Source organism: Phytophthora infestans, genomic scaffold (genome assembly GCF_000142945.1).
Source record: "Phytophthora infestans T30-4 supercont1.7 genomic scaffold, whole genome shotgun sequence".
Classification (NCBI taxonomy): Eukaryota; Oomycota; class Peronosporomycetes; order Peronosporales; family Peronosporaceae; genus Phytophthora; species Phytophthora infestans.
In genome coordinates this window covers 4,467,657-4,484,084 of record NW_003303752.1, presented here as the reverse complement: position 1 = coordinate 4,484,084, position 16,428 = coordinate 4,467,657, and the positions used below count along the sequence as shown (strand labels likewise).

Here is a 16,428-nt window from a genome sequence, read left to right as displayed (position 1 = left end):
TCTCCATCAGGTGTTCGAATGCCGGAACGGCGTTGTCATTCTGAACGGCATAACTAGCCACTCGTAGAACCCAAATTTGCTTGTGAAGGCCGTCTTTTCCACATTGTCAGGATCCATAGGAACGTTCCAATACCCAGAGGCGATGTCCATCGTCGAGAATAGAGAGGCGTTCCTTTGAGCGTCCAGAACGTCATCAATCAACGGCATCGGATAACTGGCCTTCACAGTGACAGCATTCAGCTTCCGATAGTCAAAACAAAATCGAATACCTCCGTCAGGCTTCCTGATCACCAAGACGGGACTAGACCAAGGGCTTGTCGACGGCCGGATGAGGCTAAGGTCCAAGTATTCCTGGATTTCCGATTCCATGACGTCGCCTTCGGCTTTACAGACACGATAAGGCGGCTGTTTGATCGGCGCATGCGTTCCCGTGTCGATACTGAACTTGAGGAGTTTCGTTCTTCCAGTTTTTTTCGAGGTCTCCACAAACAAGTCTCGCATGTCTCTCAGCATGTCGGCGAATAGCCTTCTTTGCTGGGCACCCATCGCGGAGTCTTCAAAGTCCACCTTTAAGTCACCCTCTTCGTCGTCCTTCATTGCTACGATCATTTCTTCCTCAGGCGTTCCAACTACGGCGACCACACTGTCGTTACCAGCGCTCAATACAGCGCTGACGTTCTCAGCCGTTTCACTTTCAAAGGGAGCGCGGGTTACGAGCGTCGCTCTGGGGACGATCGTCACGGCGGCGACGTACGCGCCGGGTAGGATATCCACTTCTTCGGCGGAGGCGTTGCACACTTCCACCAAGATTGTTCCTTTCGTTACCGCGCAGGGCGTTCTAGCCACTCTCAGTGACTGGAACGCTTTCCACCAACACTACTGAATTGTCTTTCACCCTTCCTCGAGCTCTTGACCTTATTAGCGCCTGACAACCAGGCTCTAGAAGCACTCTAGCCGATACTGTAGCTGCATACGTCTCGTCCACCCTCGTTTCGCCCAAAGGAACGATGTCTCCAGTCCCATTTAGCGTCATCTTTTGTCCTTCCAGGTCGATCACGGCGCGGAACGCCTTCAGCGAGTCCGTGCCGAGGACGGCGTCCACGAACAGGTTGTCGACCACCACGAACAGAAGCGTTCTTTCAAGCGTTCCGAGTGTCACGGGCAGGTCAATGACTCCGCGTACTCGTATGACGTGTCCTGAAACGCTGTTCAGACTGCCCATATAAGGTCTCAGAGTCTCCGACGTTCGTCCTAGTCTCTTCAACACACGCTTGTTTACCAGGCTTGCGACCGCACCTGTGTCAGCTAACCTTTTAGACGGACAACAGTCGATAAAGCGGTGTGATAGGACCTGCACTCCTCGCACACTACAAACGACGCGCTTGCCTGTCGAGACGACGTCTCCATCGTCGTGTGTACCTTCCTCTCTGTTTACCTGGCAGAGCCCCGGTCCTCTTAGCTCTTTCGGCGCTCTTCTCGTGTTCGCACGATACACTTCGGGGGTTTCTTCTTCTATTCTGAGCTCCTCGTTGCTGATTGGCAAACTGAACTCGACTTTCTTCCATGGATTTACCCCATTTGTCGCAGTAGCCTGTCCCACTATTTCGGGTTTCTCTTTCTCCTGTCCCACAACTTGTCACGAATGGTCGGGGCTTCCGTCTCAAAATAGCTTCGACCCCAAGTCCTCGCACGATTTAGGAACACCTCCGTAGGCGTTCCACCTATTCCGAGGAGGTACTCACGCAGAATATTCTCGTCTAGAAAGTCTTCGCCCTTCTTGTCACGTAACGGGGGAGGGGGGGGGGCTCTCCTGTCGCACGGTCCTGTTCTACCCATCTGGATTCCCTACTTCGCGCTCCATCAGGGTGTTCCTTTCTTGTTTCAGGAACGCCACCTGAACGGAAGCGTTCCAACCTTCTCTTCGGTAGCCCAGGTGGTTGGGACAGCAAGATCGTCGAACTCGAAGCATACGTTCCGTTCAAAGTCGCGCTCTCCGTCCTCTTCAGCTGTTTCTTGTGATTCCGTCCCTGCGTTCTTCTTATCGGAAATCACACCTACCACAGCGGCAGCCGTTCCGCGCTCTCACTAGCGTCCCTGAAGGCTCGATTCGCCCGCTTTACCCCCGTAGAAGCCGCCAGCTTCCGATCATACCAATCCAGCCAATACGCAGGCGTTCTTAGCTCTCCTGGCGAGACTTTTCGTGTGCGTTCCAGCACTTCCTCGGAGATCCCTAGCACCGCACTCATCTCCGATAGAGTCGGCGTTCCCTGTTCCTAGGCATTCCTTTTTGCTCGCAGACGAATGACCTGTTCATCGACGGGGTACAATCGCTCCTCAAGTTACTTCTCGTACTCCTCGGGTTCTTCCTTAGCTCTGTGACCTTCACCATGCTCAAGAATATCCAGCTCCTCGTCGGTGAACAGGCGGTCGTAGCGTCCTGTAGAATCCTCCCCCTTGGTATTTTTGGTCTTCTGAGTGGTAGTCGCACTAACCACCTCTATTACCACCGAAACGTGGCTCGCTCTTGCGCTCGCGGCATCTGTCGTCGTTTCCAAGGCATTTTTGTTGATCCTAGACGTCGCACTGAAGCGATCTGCTGCTCCAGTCTCGTCTTCCTTTTCTTGTTCGGAACGCTTCGTCGTTCCATCTCCTCGTTCTCGCGGCGCTGCCAAGCGCCCCGTTGCCTTTTCCGCGTTTTCCTCTCTTCCCTCGGGCTCACTCAAAGAGCCATTCGTTTGACAGTCTTGTTGGAAGCCGGTCCGTTCCGTTGGACCGCTCCCTCTTCCAGTTCCTAGTTTGGAGCCTACCCGTTCCGTTTGGATGCTCTCGTCATTTTTACACAGCATGGAACCCACCCGGTCCGTTGAGATGGCCACTTCGTTCTTGTCCAGTATGGAACCCACGCGTTCCGTTGGGATGATCTCGTTCTTGTCCAGTATGGAGTCCACCCGTTCCGTTGGGATGCTCTCGCTCTTGCTCAGTAGGGAGCCCACCCGTTCCGTTGGGATGCTCACTTCGTTCTTGTCCAGTATGGAGCCCACCCGTTCCGTTGGGCTGCTCGCTTCATTCGTTTCCCGTTCTACAGTTTCAGTCCTCACACTTGAGACTGGCACACCTCGAGTACTTTTCACATCCGTCCCACTTCCCTCGAGAGTCTTCTCGGATCCACTAGTAGTTAGTCTAGGTGGAACCTCACCTCTCGGCGTGTCCCCTTTAGGCAAGAGGAAGGAGCGACGCTCCCTTCCCCCCCCCCTCCTGCCCCCTTCATTGTTGAGGCGTTCCGGATGACGCGGTGGCGTTCCCAGCGGTCGCGTTCTGCGTCAGGCTACACAGTCGGTCCAGACTAGGGCATTTGGCCACCGAGTGGCTCTTCTCGCTGCAGAGAAAGCACTCCATACGACGGCGTTCTCCGCTCCGATAGGATCCTTGGGGTCTCGGCCGGTTACACTCCATAGAAAAGTGACCCAGCTCGTTGCACCTGTTGCATCGCCATTGTCCTCGCGGGAAGGTTTCGCGACCACATCCCATTCGTCCACAGCGACCACATACAACTTCTCCTTCCGTTGTACGCGTGTCTGGGCCGAGTCTGATCCTCAGTGGACCTAAGCCCGACGGAACGTTCCCAGGTGTCGAAGCGTTCTGAGGCGACGAGGCGCTCCCAACCGGAGTCGGAATGCCTTGAACAGGGGGAGCCGGAAGCACTACAGCTCTGATGTATCCCTGCTGCACTCCAGCGCCCTGTAGCTGTATCTGCATGAGCTGATTCATCAGCTGTAGTTGCTGTAACATCTGCGACGGCGTCGAGTCCGCGTCACTAGAGCGTTCCATCGTCCGCAAACTCGTCCTCTTCCTCGACTGGCATATGCAGCTTCTTGTAAATCAGCAGGTCACAGACCTCTCGGATCGTCGCAACCATGTTACCATTCAACACCGCCTTCATCTGCTTGTTCCGCAGTCCATTCAGGAAGAACTCGTACCTCATACGGGGCTCATGGTAGCCCAGGGCCTCGCACATGGTCCATATGCGATCGCCCCACTCCTCCGCCGACTCGCCGCGACTCCGCTTGGCGTTCTTGAGGCGGTTCCAGAGTTGGGCAGGCGACTGGCAGACGAATCGGTTATGGAACGTCACTCGGAGGGTCTCGAAAGTGTCGATCCTCGAGTTATACTACCACTCCTGACCCACCTTACCTCTGAGGCATTGCTCGAACGCCGTCAATCGCATCAGGCTGTCCATCCCATAGGTGCACCTTTCAAAATAACGTCAGAAAGCTGCCGCTCTCTCGTTCGTTGCCGTCTCCGAGTAGAATGGAACGATCACCTTCACGGCGTTCCTCAACTCATTCGGGATACCCACGTAAGGAACGGCTTGTCGATGGTAATCTGAGCGTTCAGGAACGCCCTCGCGTCGATACTCAGCACCCCGATATCCGGCGCTCCCTTCAAGGCCTTGGTTCCTCAGATACGATGGTGATGCTCCTCCTGCCGCCAGAGGCATCCCTAACGTGGACAGATTCGGGTACTCCTGAGCTGGTGTTACGGGAGCTGCGGGCCAAGCAGGTAGCATTCCATTCTGACCCCACCCGGCATTAGGCTGGGTCATCGACTCGTACTGAGAATAGAGCGCTCCCGTCCTAGGCGCTCCGCCCATCATCTCGTTCCTCTACGGACTAATCTCCTTCGAAGGTACGCCTCGGTACGCGGGAACTGGTCCCAACGGCATCCCCACCGACATCGAAGTCTTCGCCGGTGTCGAGGCACGAGGGATCGGAGGTCTCTGGTACTCGATTAGATGCGCGCTCCAAGGTCGTTCCAACCCCGTATGCCCCAGTCTGGCCGACCCAGGCGTGTAGCGTGCATCTGATCCCGGCGTTCGTGAGCGTGGCGTTCCAGCACTAGACTCACCAGACAACGTCAGTTTTCGGAGTACTCGCTCTACCGACTCTACCGCCAGCGCTTGCAAACTCGAGTCGTTGGAAGGCGTTCCAGACCTGACGGACGCTGCTATCGAGCGAGCCGGGGTCGACACAGGGTTAGCAGGTGTCGACGCGGACCTTGCAGGTGTGGTCATGGACCTTACCGAGGCAGTCCTTGATCGGGCCGGCGTCACCACCGACCGGGCAGACGCTCACGCGCGAGGAAAAAGAACGGTTGGATGAGATCGTGGAGTAGTTAGCTCGGAGACCAGGACAGAGTGAGAAACTGAGAGCACTCATGTCGGGAGCGCCCCGAGACGTGGTGTTCTCCTTCGACCCGTCACGCCCCTCGCTGACCCCCCTCAGGGATGCTGGAAGCGCCAGGGAGGCAGCTACCCCGACGAACGCGAGCACGATAGCAAGGTTCGCAGGGGGAAGGACGACCCCGGGAACGGCTACGTACTATTCGAGACGACCTGAAGGCCGAGTGGCTACGCCAGCTCGATAGGTGAGTACGCCTGCGAGATCGATGTCCACGCCTGCCTGACCAGGAGGACTCGGGTTCTGACAGAACCTCTTTCATTATCCCCAGCAACTTGGCTCCCTCAGCGTCGTCCCGTTCTTCCGACACTGCAGACCGAGGCGTTCTAATGACTGCGGGAGCTTCTCCACTCCCTCTAACGCGGGCCTCTTCCTGTTCGCCACCGCCGACGGTACTAGGCGCGCGCTTGTCTTCCTCGTAGATCTCGACTTGGAAAGGAGAAGCGGAGACGACCATTCCCCACTTTTCTCCCTCGGCTCACCGCCGTGCCCCTCACCGGACCAACCGTGGGCGCTCATGGCGTTCCCACTTCCTTTTTCCTCCCGCTTCGGCGTTCCGTTGCCAAAGGGGCGGCTCATTCCGCGTTTACGCTCCTACGATTCTTCAGCGTGAAGATACCCTGCTTCTCCACCAAATTGTCGCGGTAATCCTTTTTAGGTCGGGGTCGTGTATCTAGCAGGCCGACGTAGGAACTTAGGTTTATCACGTAAATGTAAAGTTGTTGTTGTATTCTTGAGCACTTCTTTTGTAAGAAGGGAAATCACTACTGAGCTTCTACCTAAAGCTTCCAACTGAGCACTAGGCTCCTTATTTTTCTGTAAGTCGCTACCACGTAGAGGTCTAACGCAAATTCCCACCCTTGTCGACGGCCAGGCGCTCCACGCTAGGCTTGGGACGCTGTCGATTGGGCCGGAGGGCCCAGTTGCGTGGACGTGGCCTGCGACTTCTGCAGCAAGCAGATCTTCCGAACGCAGTCCGAGAGAATGACGAGTCCTCCTTCTAGCTGTGTACCGTGACAGAGCGACAGCGAGATCCGAGGTGGGTGGGTGGGCCGATGAAAATATTAATACACAAGCCGAACAGAGCCCCGCAAGCGGGACTCTTTATGCCGAGCAGCAGTATGGTCGCTCGGCGGGTAGGTTTCACTCATTAAATTGTGCCTCCAGATTTCAGATTCGAAAATCCGAATGGAAAAGGTGAAAAATATTATTTCTAAGTTTATTCGCGCTTTGCTCGGCGGAGAATATCTTTATTTAAGTAGCCGCTCTGTATCAGCGATTGACCGTCTTATTTGAAAACGTCTCATGCTACTGCTCTTTAAATACTACCAAGGACCGGATTATTTCACTAATTGTTTCTTAGTAGCTCCACCATCTGAGTAGCCATTCCAGACATTTTGTGCACCGCAGTTCCCCATACCGGCACATGTTGAAATGCAGACTGTCAACTAAGCAATGCCCTCAAGGTATATTTTTTAATATACCTTGATGGGATTTAGCTTTTAATTTAGCTACAAATGAACCAACGCAGGAATTAACTTGGCGTAAACCTCATTTTGTCCTGAACTTTAATGGAAGACGATTGTCCAGCCTGGGCTGAGGAATGCGCGGCTTGCTATGGAGCTCGACGCAGGATACATGTATGATGCATACAAATATTGTGCTTTGCAGATGGAATGTCCATCCGTTTTATAGATGGAGCATGGTCGGAGCAAAAACCACGAATAAAAATGAGATGGAGAGGCAGGCATCGAATTGTTTTATCTGTGATCGAATTACCATTTCAAAACGGCAAAAAGGGTCGATTTACAGGATATCGATGTTGATTTGGTGGTTGATCGATCCCGAGCAGTCGATTTTACTATCGTAGCTCGATGTATTAGCCAGTCTAGCTAGATCGATTTTGTACTTTTTATAGACCTCGATTAAATAAAACGACTTTTTTGTATTATAAATCGAGCATCAGACTAAGTGAAAAGGACAAAATCATTGAAATGCACAATACGACCAGACAGCATAACTTCCGCGGCAATATCTACTGAAGGAGATACGTAACTTCCGGTGCACTTTGTCCTTATCGCTCACCAAATTTCAGTATATTGGCTTAGTAGCCGATCTCTTTTTTGAAGGGCAGTACCCACTGGCACCTCCGGACTCCAACTTGGAATATTTGAATTGATAGGATTTGAAAAAGGTTACAGATATGTGACGTCACTAGGAGACTTCGAAATAATCCCTAGTCGACCGTAACAGGAACATCAAATAAATCCGCTTCCCTTAGCACCTCTGTTCGATCAGGTCTCGGACTTGAGAGGTCTATTCATGAGCAGTTCTTGGAGCTGTTCTCGTTTAACGTGGCCCTTGATCATGGCGTTGACTGTTCGGAAGATAGGCAGGTCGAGGCCACATTGCTCGGCGAAGTAGACTGCAACTTCAGCCGTAGGGACACCCTCGACTGTAGTTTCACGTAGCAGATCCTCCGACTTCTCGCCCTGAATGAGGCGAAGACCGAACGTCCTGTTACGCGAGAGACCACCGAAGGCTGTAAGCATGAGATCTCCGATGCCCGAGAGACCCGAAATGGTCATCGGTTGGCCGCCCATGGCCAGACAGAGTTTCTGCAGCTCCAGGGAACTGCGTGTGACGTAGGCAGCCAGCGTGTTAATTTTGTAGCCGGCACCTTCGACCATACCGGCGCCGATGGCTAGTGGGTTTTTTAGTGCGCCACCGAGCTGCACGCCCACAATGTCTTGTGAGCTGTAAATGCGGAAGTCGACGGTGGACAGAAGGCGTTGCACGTAAACAGCGTGATAGAGAAGTTTAGCGGCCACGACAACAGCCGACGGCGCGTTGTTCATAAGCTCGAGCGCGAAGGATGGACCCGATAGGAAGACCAGAGGCTGGTCACGCTGTAGTGCCTCAAGAATGGGCTCGGCCAGCAGCTGCTTCGTCTTTAGGTAGAGTCCCTTGCATGTGATGACCAGCACGGCGTCCGTTGGGACGTCGTCACGGTACTGGGCCAGGAAGTCGGGAGTGAGCTGAGCCGGAAGACACACGATAACAATCTTGGCGTCGCTGGTGGCTTCAGCCACAGACGTGGTGGCGCGAATATTGGGCAGAAGGTTGAATTGCGGGAACACGCGAGGGCTGCGGTGCGTCTCGTTGATGCTCTGCACTACGTTCGCATCGCGCGCATAGAGGAGCACGTCGTGCTTACGCCGAGCCGCCAAAGTCGCCATGGCGATGCCGAACGCGCCTGCAGCCAGCACGGTCACCTTGACCTTCTCCACTTCGGCCGACGGCATACCAGCCATAGTCGCTCCGTTGTTGAGACCCTCCATGTTTTTTGATGTGCTGCTGGTCTGTGCAAGTGGACCATGAATTCTGGTAATATCACTACAAAATTCGCAGAAAATACACTTAACACTTCAACATGCACAATATGCTGAGTTGTCAAAACTTGCGCATGTTTTTGCCTTATTGGTACATAAACTATTTTGGGCTATGTCCTAGGAAAAACTAGGCAGTAGGCAGTGCCTACTGCCTAGTTTTTTTTTTGCATAGCCGCGCGACAAATGACCAGGTTGAGGAATTCTTGCTCACCTTCGTAATTTACTTTTTAGCTTACAATCTGGTCAATTACCTACTGTACATGTACACTGTATTGTTATCCTGGACATCGCAACAGGTTGGAAGTCTATGTAACCAGAGATTGATAGTAGAACGATTTTTTTTACCAAAAGTAATATAGTAATACCCACCACATCATTAGCTCCTAATAACATGATAGTATTACCGACTTGACTAACTGGTCTAAGTAATATTACTGCTATATTAGTGGAGTATTACTGCTGTTGATCTTGGTGGTCGACGGCCGACCACCAGCTACTCACCAGCAGCTAACGATACCTACAGAGCCACATTTTCGGCATCGCTGGACTCGATATGCTTGACCACCTTCTGGTTGTGCTTCAGGAGTACTTGCATCTCCGCTCGGTAGTTATCCGTCCGAGTACGCCGATTGCTCATTACGATCCCACCGGTAAAGAAAACGCGTTCCTGAAAGGCGTTGGATGGAGCTCTTCCCAACCAAATCCGAGCCAGCGCTGCAACTGATGGGAAGCGAGAGCTACCGACTTCACGAAACCAGCGGAGAATATCTACATGCTCACAGACGGCCTCGACTCGCCAACACACGGACCCGTTTCGGCGTACCAACAGAAGAGGTGTGAAGGCGTCACTGGTCTTTGTCTTCTCCGGCGCCTGCTTCACAGCAGTGGCGACCCAGTCAACCGTATATTGCAGCCATTCCTCCAGCACTCTGTCCGCTTGCTCGTGTAACGTCAGCGTAAGAGCTTCACCTTCCGTCACAGCCTCGATCGGAGCGCCACAAATCACCTCGCCGTCAGCGTAAGGGACAAGGTCCAAGTTAGGCGATGTCGTAGTAGCGGTAGTCTCAACAGCGTTGAGATCAGGATCGTGAAGAGAGCAGAACATCTCCCGATGCCCATCAACCAAAAGCTTGCTGCCTGCGCTGACAATCTCCGAAATTTGCTGGGATTGCTGGGATTCTCCATCACTTGCGTGCTTTTCAGTTCCAGGTGTGGTCGAAGGTGCGATCAAGGATTCCACAGAAAACTTGGTCCGTGGATCGAGTAGCAGGATCAAAACCGTCTCGGCAGTGGCAGTCCCGATTCGTTTCTTCAGCTGACCCTTCATCCGCGCCAAGCAAACACGTGCAAGCCCGCTGAAAGCTTCACCTGAGATCGAGATGCGACGAAATGTATCCACTGTGGTCATCGGATCTCGCGGTGCGTTAAGATGGAACATCGAGAAGCGGTTGCTGTACAACCGGTCAGCCGCGAACTTCAACAATACGATGAGCTCGGACGCTACAAGGTCACTCCGCTGCACTTCAATCCGGGCAAGGTTCGCGATTGAGCCCACAATTGACTCCATCTCTGCCATCAAAGGCCAGTCGGTGTGCTCCAAGCACTCGAAGACCGATGGATCGTCACCCTTCTCACGGCACTGGAAGTAGTACTGGAACGCTGAGTAGTTCACAATGGACCTTTCAAGCAGCTTCACCGTGAAAGCAACACAAGTGTCGCAGTCTAGCGTGGGGCCAATCTTTGGCAAGCCGTAGAGCTCTTGCATCTTCTCCAAGCGCTGGCAGCGCTGTTGGGTAGAGAAATAGTTTTTGAGCGCACGCACGCGCTTGATCAGATCCCGCCCTTCCTCAAAGGCGCCTCCAACCGTACAGTAGCGTTTTCACGCTTACAAGAGTTCGTGGCTGGATCATACACTTCCACCGTTTCCTTGTTCTCCCTCATTCCAATCGCGTACTGCAGGCATAAGTTCAACACGTGCATCGTACAGTCGGTGACAATCGAGTCCTCGAACAGCTTGGAGGTCTTTCTAGCACTTGCAGTGGTATCCGACACCGTAAATTGAGTTGTTGCGGAGATGACAACATTGTACAGTTCGCGAATTCGCGAGCGGATCACCCGCTGGATGTCTGTAGCTGCATGCAATGGGTTTCCAACAGTGAGAAGGAGAGCAATCTCACAGTGAGTCCAAGTCTTGTCGATGAACGGAGCGGACGTCCCGAGCACACCAACCTTGCCGTTTCCGGTGGTCCATCCGTCGTGGTGCAGATTTAGGAATGGGCCATGAGCTGCCTTGAGCTCTCGCTGCAAGAAGTCACCTGTTTTCTTTACAGTGCTTGAACCATACCCCAGTCAGTAAGTCTCGGTTTTACTAAAACAAATCTTACATTTGACTTATTCCATTTTTTATTTTCCCTATCCATTTCAATTTAAACTCGCTTTTTTATACACGCTTCTATTAGTACCACACATCTACAAATTTCTCGTCAATCTTTGCCTTTCTTCTTTATATATTTTTTCTTTTAAACTATATAACATTTCCACTATCACAAAAAAAAATCCACCTACACCAACTCATTATTCAATTTATTTATTCACATTTCGTATATGCAGCACTTAGAGCATTTCCACCAGTTGGGACAACACTTCGACAAAACAAAATTTATCCAACGGACGACTTTTTGGGCTCGCACCAGTTCGACAAAACACGGACTAAATTTGCCCATCGACCATCCTTCGACAAGATATAACACATCGATGATCGCTGACAAAACACTACCTTGTGCGACCCTTCAGCGCTCAGTGTACGAACGCAATCTTCTCGAAGATGCCAGCACGAGAGAAGGTAGCGCGAGGGCGTAACTATGCTGTAGCTGAAGATTTGGAGCTAGCGCGAGCATGGGTACAGGTGTTTACCGACGCATTAGTCGGAATTAACCAGACCGCCAAGGACTTTTGGTGTCGAGTAAAGGATATTATGGAGAGCTCGGAGCTCATATCGGTTGCTCTAGCATCAGGAAATATGCCAAGTCGTACGTGGTCAAGCCTCCAGGCGCATTTTGGTCAAATTCAAAAGTCAATTGCAAAGTATGTTGGCTGTTCGACTCACGTTGAGTCTCTGAGAACGTCTGGATCAACCTAGAGGGATATGATGAAGCAGGCGTTGGCGTTGTATAAAGAGCGCTACAACCAGCATTTTGCTTATGTAGAGTGCTACGACGAACAACCGTAGGTTTTTTCTCCTTGCCTTTAAACTGCCCAGCCCAACCGGTCGGGCAGTTTTGCCACTCCCAGTCGATGCTGTACCACATTCCGACAAATCCACGCCGCGCATTTAATTCGAGTAGCCGCTTCATATCTGATTCCGTAGGAGATCGTAGATACTCGTCACCAAACTGCTTGTCCACGCCATCCACAAAATGACAGACGTTATTGTAGATAACCGTCTTGGACATCTCCAGATTCTCGTCAATAGAATCAGCGGACATTGCGTAAGATAGAGCCCTTAAGGCAGATGTCACCTTCATAAGAGGGTGAATGCCCATTTTCTTTGCTGCATTTGGTCGCTGCTCAAAATAGGCGGAATCTGCCTCAAGTACACCGTTCAAAACGCGATAAAACATAGTCTTGCTCATGCGATTTCTAATTCTAAAGTCATCATCATCATAGACTGGAATCGGCGCAAAATACTGCTCTACGAAGCGCTGGTAACGCGTCTGAAAGTCTCGGCTCTTGTTGGCACGTTTGCCGGGGTGTGACCCCCCCCCCCGCGTCGCTGGGCGACAGCATGAGGATCAGGATATAGGAGCTGCTGAATGACGAGATCCTCCTCCTCGTCTTCGTCTTCAATGTCGAGATAAGCCTGTGGGCATCTCGACGCTGCGCTAAACGGATTCACCGACATGGGCTTCTTTTTGTGATATCTGTGGTGGATTGCCTTCGTTTTGTCCGAGCTGGTGTGGAGTCACAGGTCGATCAAATTTGAGTATGAACATTATTGACCAATTATAGCCTTTGTATTGTCGCAACTGGTGGAAATGCTCTTAATTAAACATCTATACAATCGCAATTTCACTCAATTAGTAAATGTTTCTCAATTTTATCACGTGTATCGACTTGTATACTAGCGGTAGCTCAAATAAGATGTTTGCATCATATGGTGTCATACCTGTCACAAGTTTTGAAAAGTGTAGAGCAATGTGTAGCACGAAGAAGTACATTCGCAGCGTCAAAAACCATGTCAGAACAGTGATTTTGCGGTAAAAGATCGGTTTTCCATTCAAAACACCAACTCTTACTTACTAATTGTACAGTATGACTTTACACATACTTAGTAGTATAGACGGTACGACTTCGAACAAGTCTACGTCGATGAACTACTTGTACAAACTTTAATACAATCGCAATTTCACTCACTTCAATGATTTTACCCAATTTCATTGGTTTATCGACTTGTATACTAGCGGTAGTTCGAATATGGTTTCGGCATCATATAACCCCATACACAGCACAAGTTTTCCAAAGTGTAGAGCAATGTGTAGCACGAAGATGTACATGTGCAGCATCAAAAACCAATTCAAAACAGTGATTTTGTGGTAAAAGATCAGTTTTCCATTCAAAACACCAACGATTACTTACTATTTGTATGGTATGACTTTACGCATACTTAGTAGTATAAGCGGTACAGCTTCGAACAAGTCTACGTCTATGCACCACTTATACAAACTTCAATACAATCGCAATTTCACTTAAAACATTGTTTTTCACTAATTTCATTGGTTTATCGACTTGTATACTAGCGGTAGCTCGAATGTGGTGATTTATCATATGGACCCGTACCCAACACAAGTTTTCCAAAGTGTAGAGCAACGTGTAGCACGAAGAAGTACGTGTGGAACATGAAACACCACGTCAGAACAGTGATTTTGTGGTAAAAGTCCGATTTTCCATTCAAAACAGTAGCTCTTACTTACTAATTGTATAGAATGACTTTACGCATACTTAGTAGTATAGATGGTACTATTTTTGTAACGGGCCAGGTATTTACTCAATTACTTGCTTACACTATAGTGTTGAGGAAGCTCGCAATAGGACGACTGAGTCTTAGGTTTAAGGAATAATCAACTCTGACTTTATTTTAGGACCAAGGCCACAGCCCTGGCCACTCAAATACACGTCATAGTCCAATAGGCTAATAACGGGTCTGGATCCTCATATATCAGCCAATGGCATGACAGCATTTCAGCACACGACCAGCGTGTGCTGATGCACCTACTTATGTAAAGAAATCTACCTACTTATGTAATGGAGGGGCCTATTACATTACCCCCTCTTAAAAGTGCACTTACGCAACATAAGCAGTGGGCGAAGAACAAATCAATCTGCGGGAGGATGGCGAACGGGGACTTGGCTAACGGGCGGAGCGAAACAGAGACGGAAACATCTCCTGCGAAGCGCAGGAGCGACATAACTCGACTTGCGGAGAAGACGACAAGTAGCACGATCAGGGTTTCCTAGAATAGTATTGCAATTATATGGTAAACAACTGATGAAATATATAATGGTGAGCATGGTAGAGCCGACATGAAATACATTATTGCACCCTTGACAAAGATGAAATACATTATGCATACCTCAAATTCAATTCTGCTTACCAACCATCTGCACCATTGCCACGTTCCAATATCGGCGATTTGTCTTGAGAAATAGGATGTTTTCCAGTTGGGCCGGCGCCATGACTTGCCGCTGAGGAGACAACACGATTCCAGCTTGGCTAAAAAAACGTTCGGCAATATTAGACGTCGGTGGAATGTATTGCACCAACTCGTATCTGTTCATATACAAAAGGAATTGGTCAAATTGACATGACAACGACATTTAAAAAGCTCCTACCTCGGTTGCTGTTGCGCATCCACCTTCCGCTTCTTAAGTGCTTGCTCAGCAAAGCTGAGCTTTTTATTTTCCTTGTTGGCTGCGGCATGCTGAGGTTGGATTAAGGCTGGAGCAGCAAATTGAGCTAGAGCCGCGACAGAGTTTCGCGTCAAAAGCCGAGTCTCTCCGTTCAGAACTTGTACGCACGCCATCTCGAATATCGGGAACTTGACTATGGGAGCCTGTGGAGCCAGATAGCTCCCTAGGGATGGTGCTTTTTCCATGAGGCTGTCAAACAAAGCACGAACATCTGCCAGCGTTAAGTTACCTTCCTCCTGGAGCTTCTTGCTTACCGACTCAAAATCCTTCAGATCGTCAAGCGTTGAACGCAGCTGCCTCTCTTCCAGTGGGGATGGCATGTACGCTGCTAAGTCGTCATCCGCGGAGTCCAGGAAGGGCTTGAGCTTGAAGTAGCGTTCCACCATGGAAAACGTGGAGGACCATCGAGTCTTTTGCCGAATAACTGGCCGGAGTGGTGTTTTGTGTCTATGTAGTCCGCATAAAAACAAATTAAATAAAACTCGGATATAGAATAAAACTCAGATACGGCTTACCTTAACTTTGCCGACTGATTGAGACCACGCAGGAACTTCATAAGATCGTTGATTTTCTCCAGAATGTCTTCATACTCGTCCAGATACTGGGTCATAGCGAGATTTAGTCGATGGCTGGCACAGCCGACCAACGGAATCCCCAGCTTTGACGCGATGCTTCCATTGACGGAACAGTTGTCGCCGACCCGGAAGCGGACACATTCGATGCGCCGCTTCAACGGCTTTAAAATCGTCTTGAGGAACGCAACATGTGCATCAGCATCGTGATGGGGATGGTTGTTGCAGTTTTCCTTGTCTAGTAGAGGCGCCATCGCCAATAGTACAGTCTCCCGCTTACCATCATGACCAAAAGCGGCAAAGACCCCCACGTAATGTTCACTTTTGAAAGACCACCCGTCAAATACGATACCAAATCTTTCAGGGAGAAATTCGCTGAACGTGCGCAGCACTTCCTGGCAAACAGCTGCCATGTAGTGGACCAAGGTATCATCACATATGGGCTTGAGGGTCGTGTAGCGTCGCGTTAGGCTGTTCTCGCAGAATGAGAGCGGCAAGTTAGCATCAACAATCCACTCTAGCCATCCAAATATATTGGCGCTCTTTTTGTCTACGAACGACAAGAGTGTGCCATTGTTGCCGCCTTGAAAACTGTCTAGAGTAGTTTCATAATCAGGATGTTGACTATAAATGTGGTTGATTAGGTTCGTGTAGCCACGTTTGGCGTCCTGTTTCCGCTGTACGCCGCAGCGACATCGATAGAAACCCATACAGTCGTCATTCTCGTCACGGATTGGCTTGAAAAATACATCGCAGATCTGCTTTCTGGTGTAGCGAGAAACTGGTGATCGCGTTGGGGAGAGAAGATTATCCATGCCAGCACGGAATTTACAAATGAGCCTGGCCTCAGCTCAGAGCAGCAGCATGAACGGTTGGTTGTCGAGTAGCTCCAGCGGCCGCTTTCTTATTGGTTACTAAGTAATACAATAGGGTTATGATAAGTAAATTTTTGATTTCAAAATGACAAAATATGTTACTCTGGACTAAATCTACCGAAATAAGTTATTGACGGGGGAGTCGTGCGGCTCGAAATACATAATGGTATGGCATAATATGGCAATTATTGCTTATTACAATATATTTTTAGGAAACCCTGAGCACGATGGATCAACAGCGGACGGGAACACCGACGACGTCGCCGTCGTCGACCGACCGCGGGGGCCAGCGGCACGCGCGTGAAGGTACCACCAGCTCCGGGGCATGTGCTCTCTAACAATAATATTGCGAAGCCGGGCTCCCGAAACGCTGGAACACCAGTAA

General features: G+C 50.5%; 1 protein-coding gene across 1 annotated transcript; it reads right to left on the bottom strand.

Moving 5' to 3' along the window:
* Positions 1–7,531: 7,531 nt before the first annotated feature.
* On the bottom strand, positions 7,532–8,551 carry PITG_05701 (NAD-dependent glycerol-3-phosphate dehydrogenase; the record flags this gene model as incomplete). The annotated part of the gene is made up of 1 exon (XM_002999270.1): positions 7,532–8,551. The coding sequence occupies one exon, from the start codon at positions 8,549–8,551 to the stop codon at positions 7,532–7,534; it is 1,020 nt and encodes a 339-aa protein (XP_002999316.1).
* Between the last annotated feature and the right edge of the window lie 7,877 nt (positions 8,552–16,428).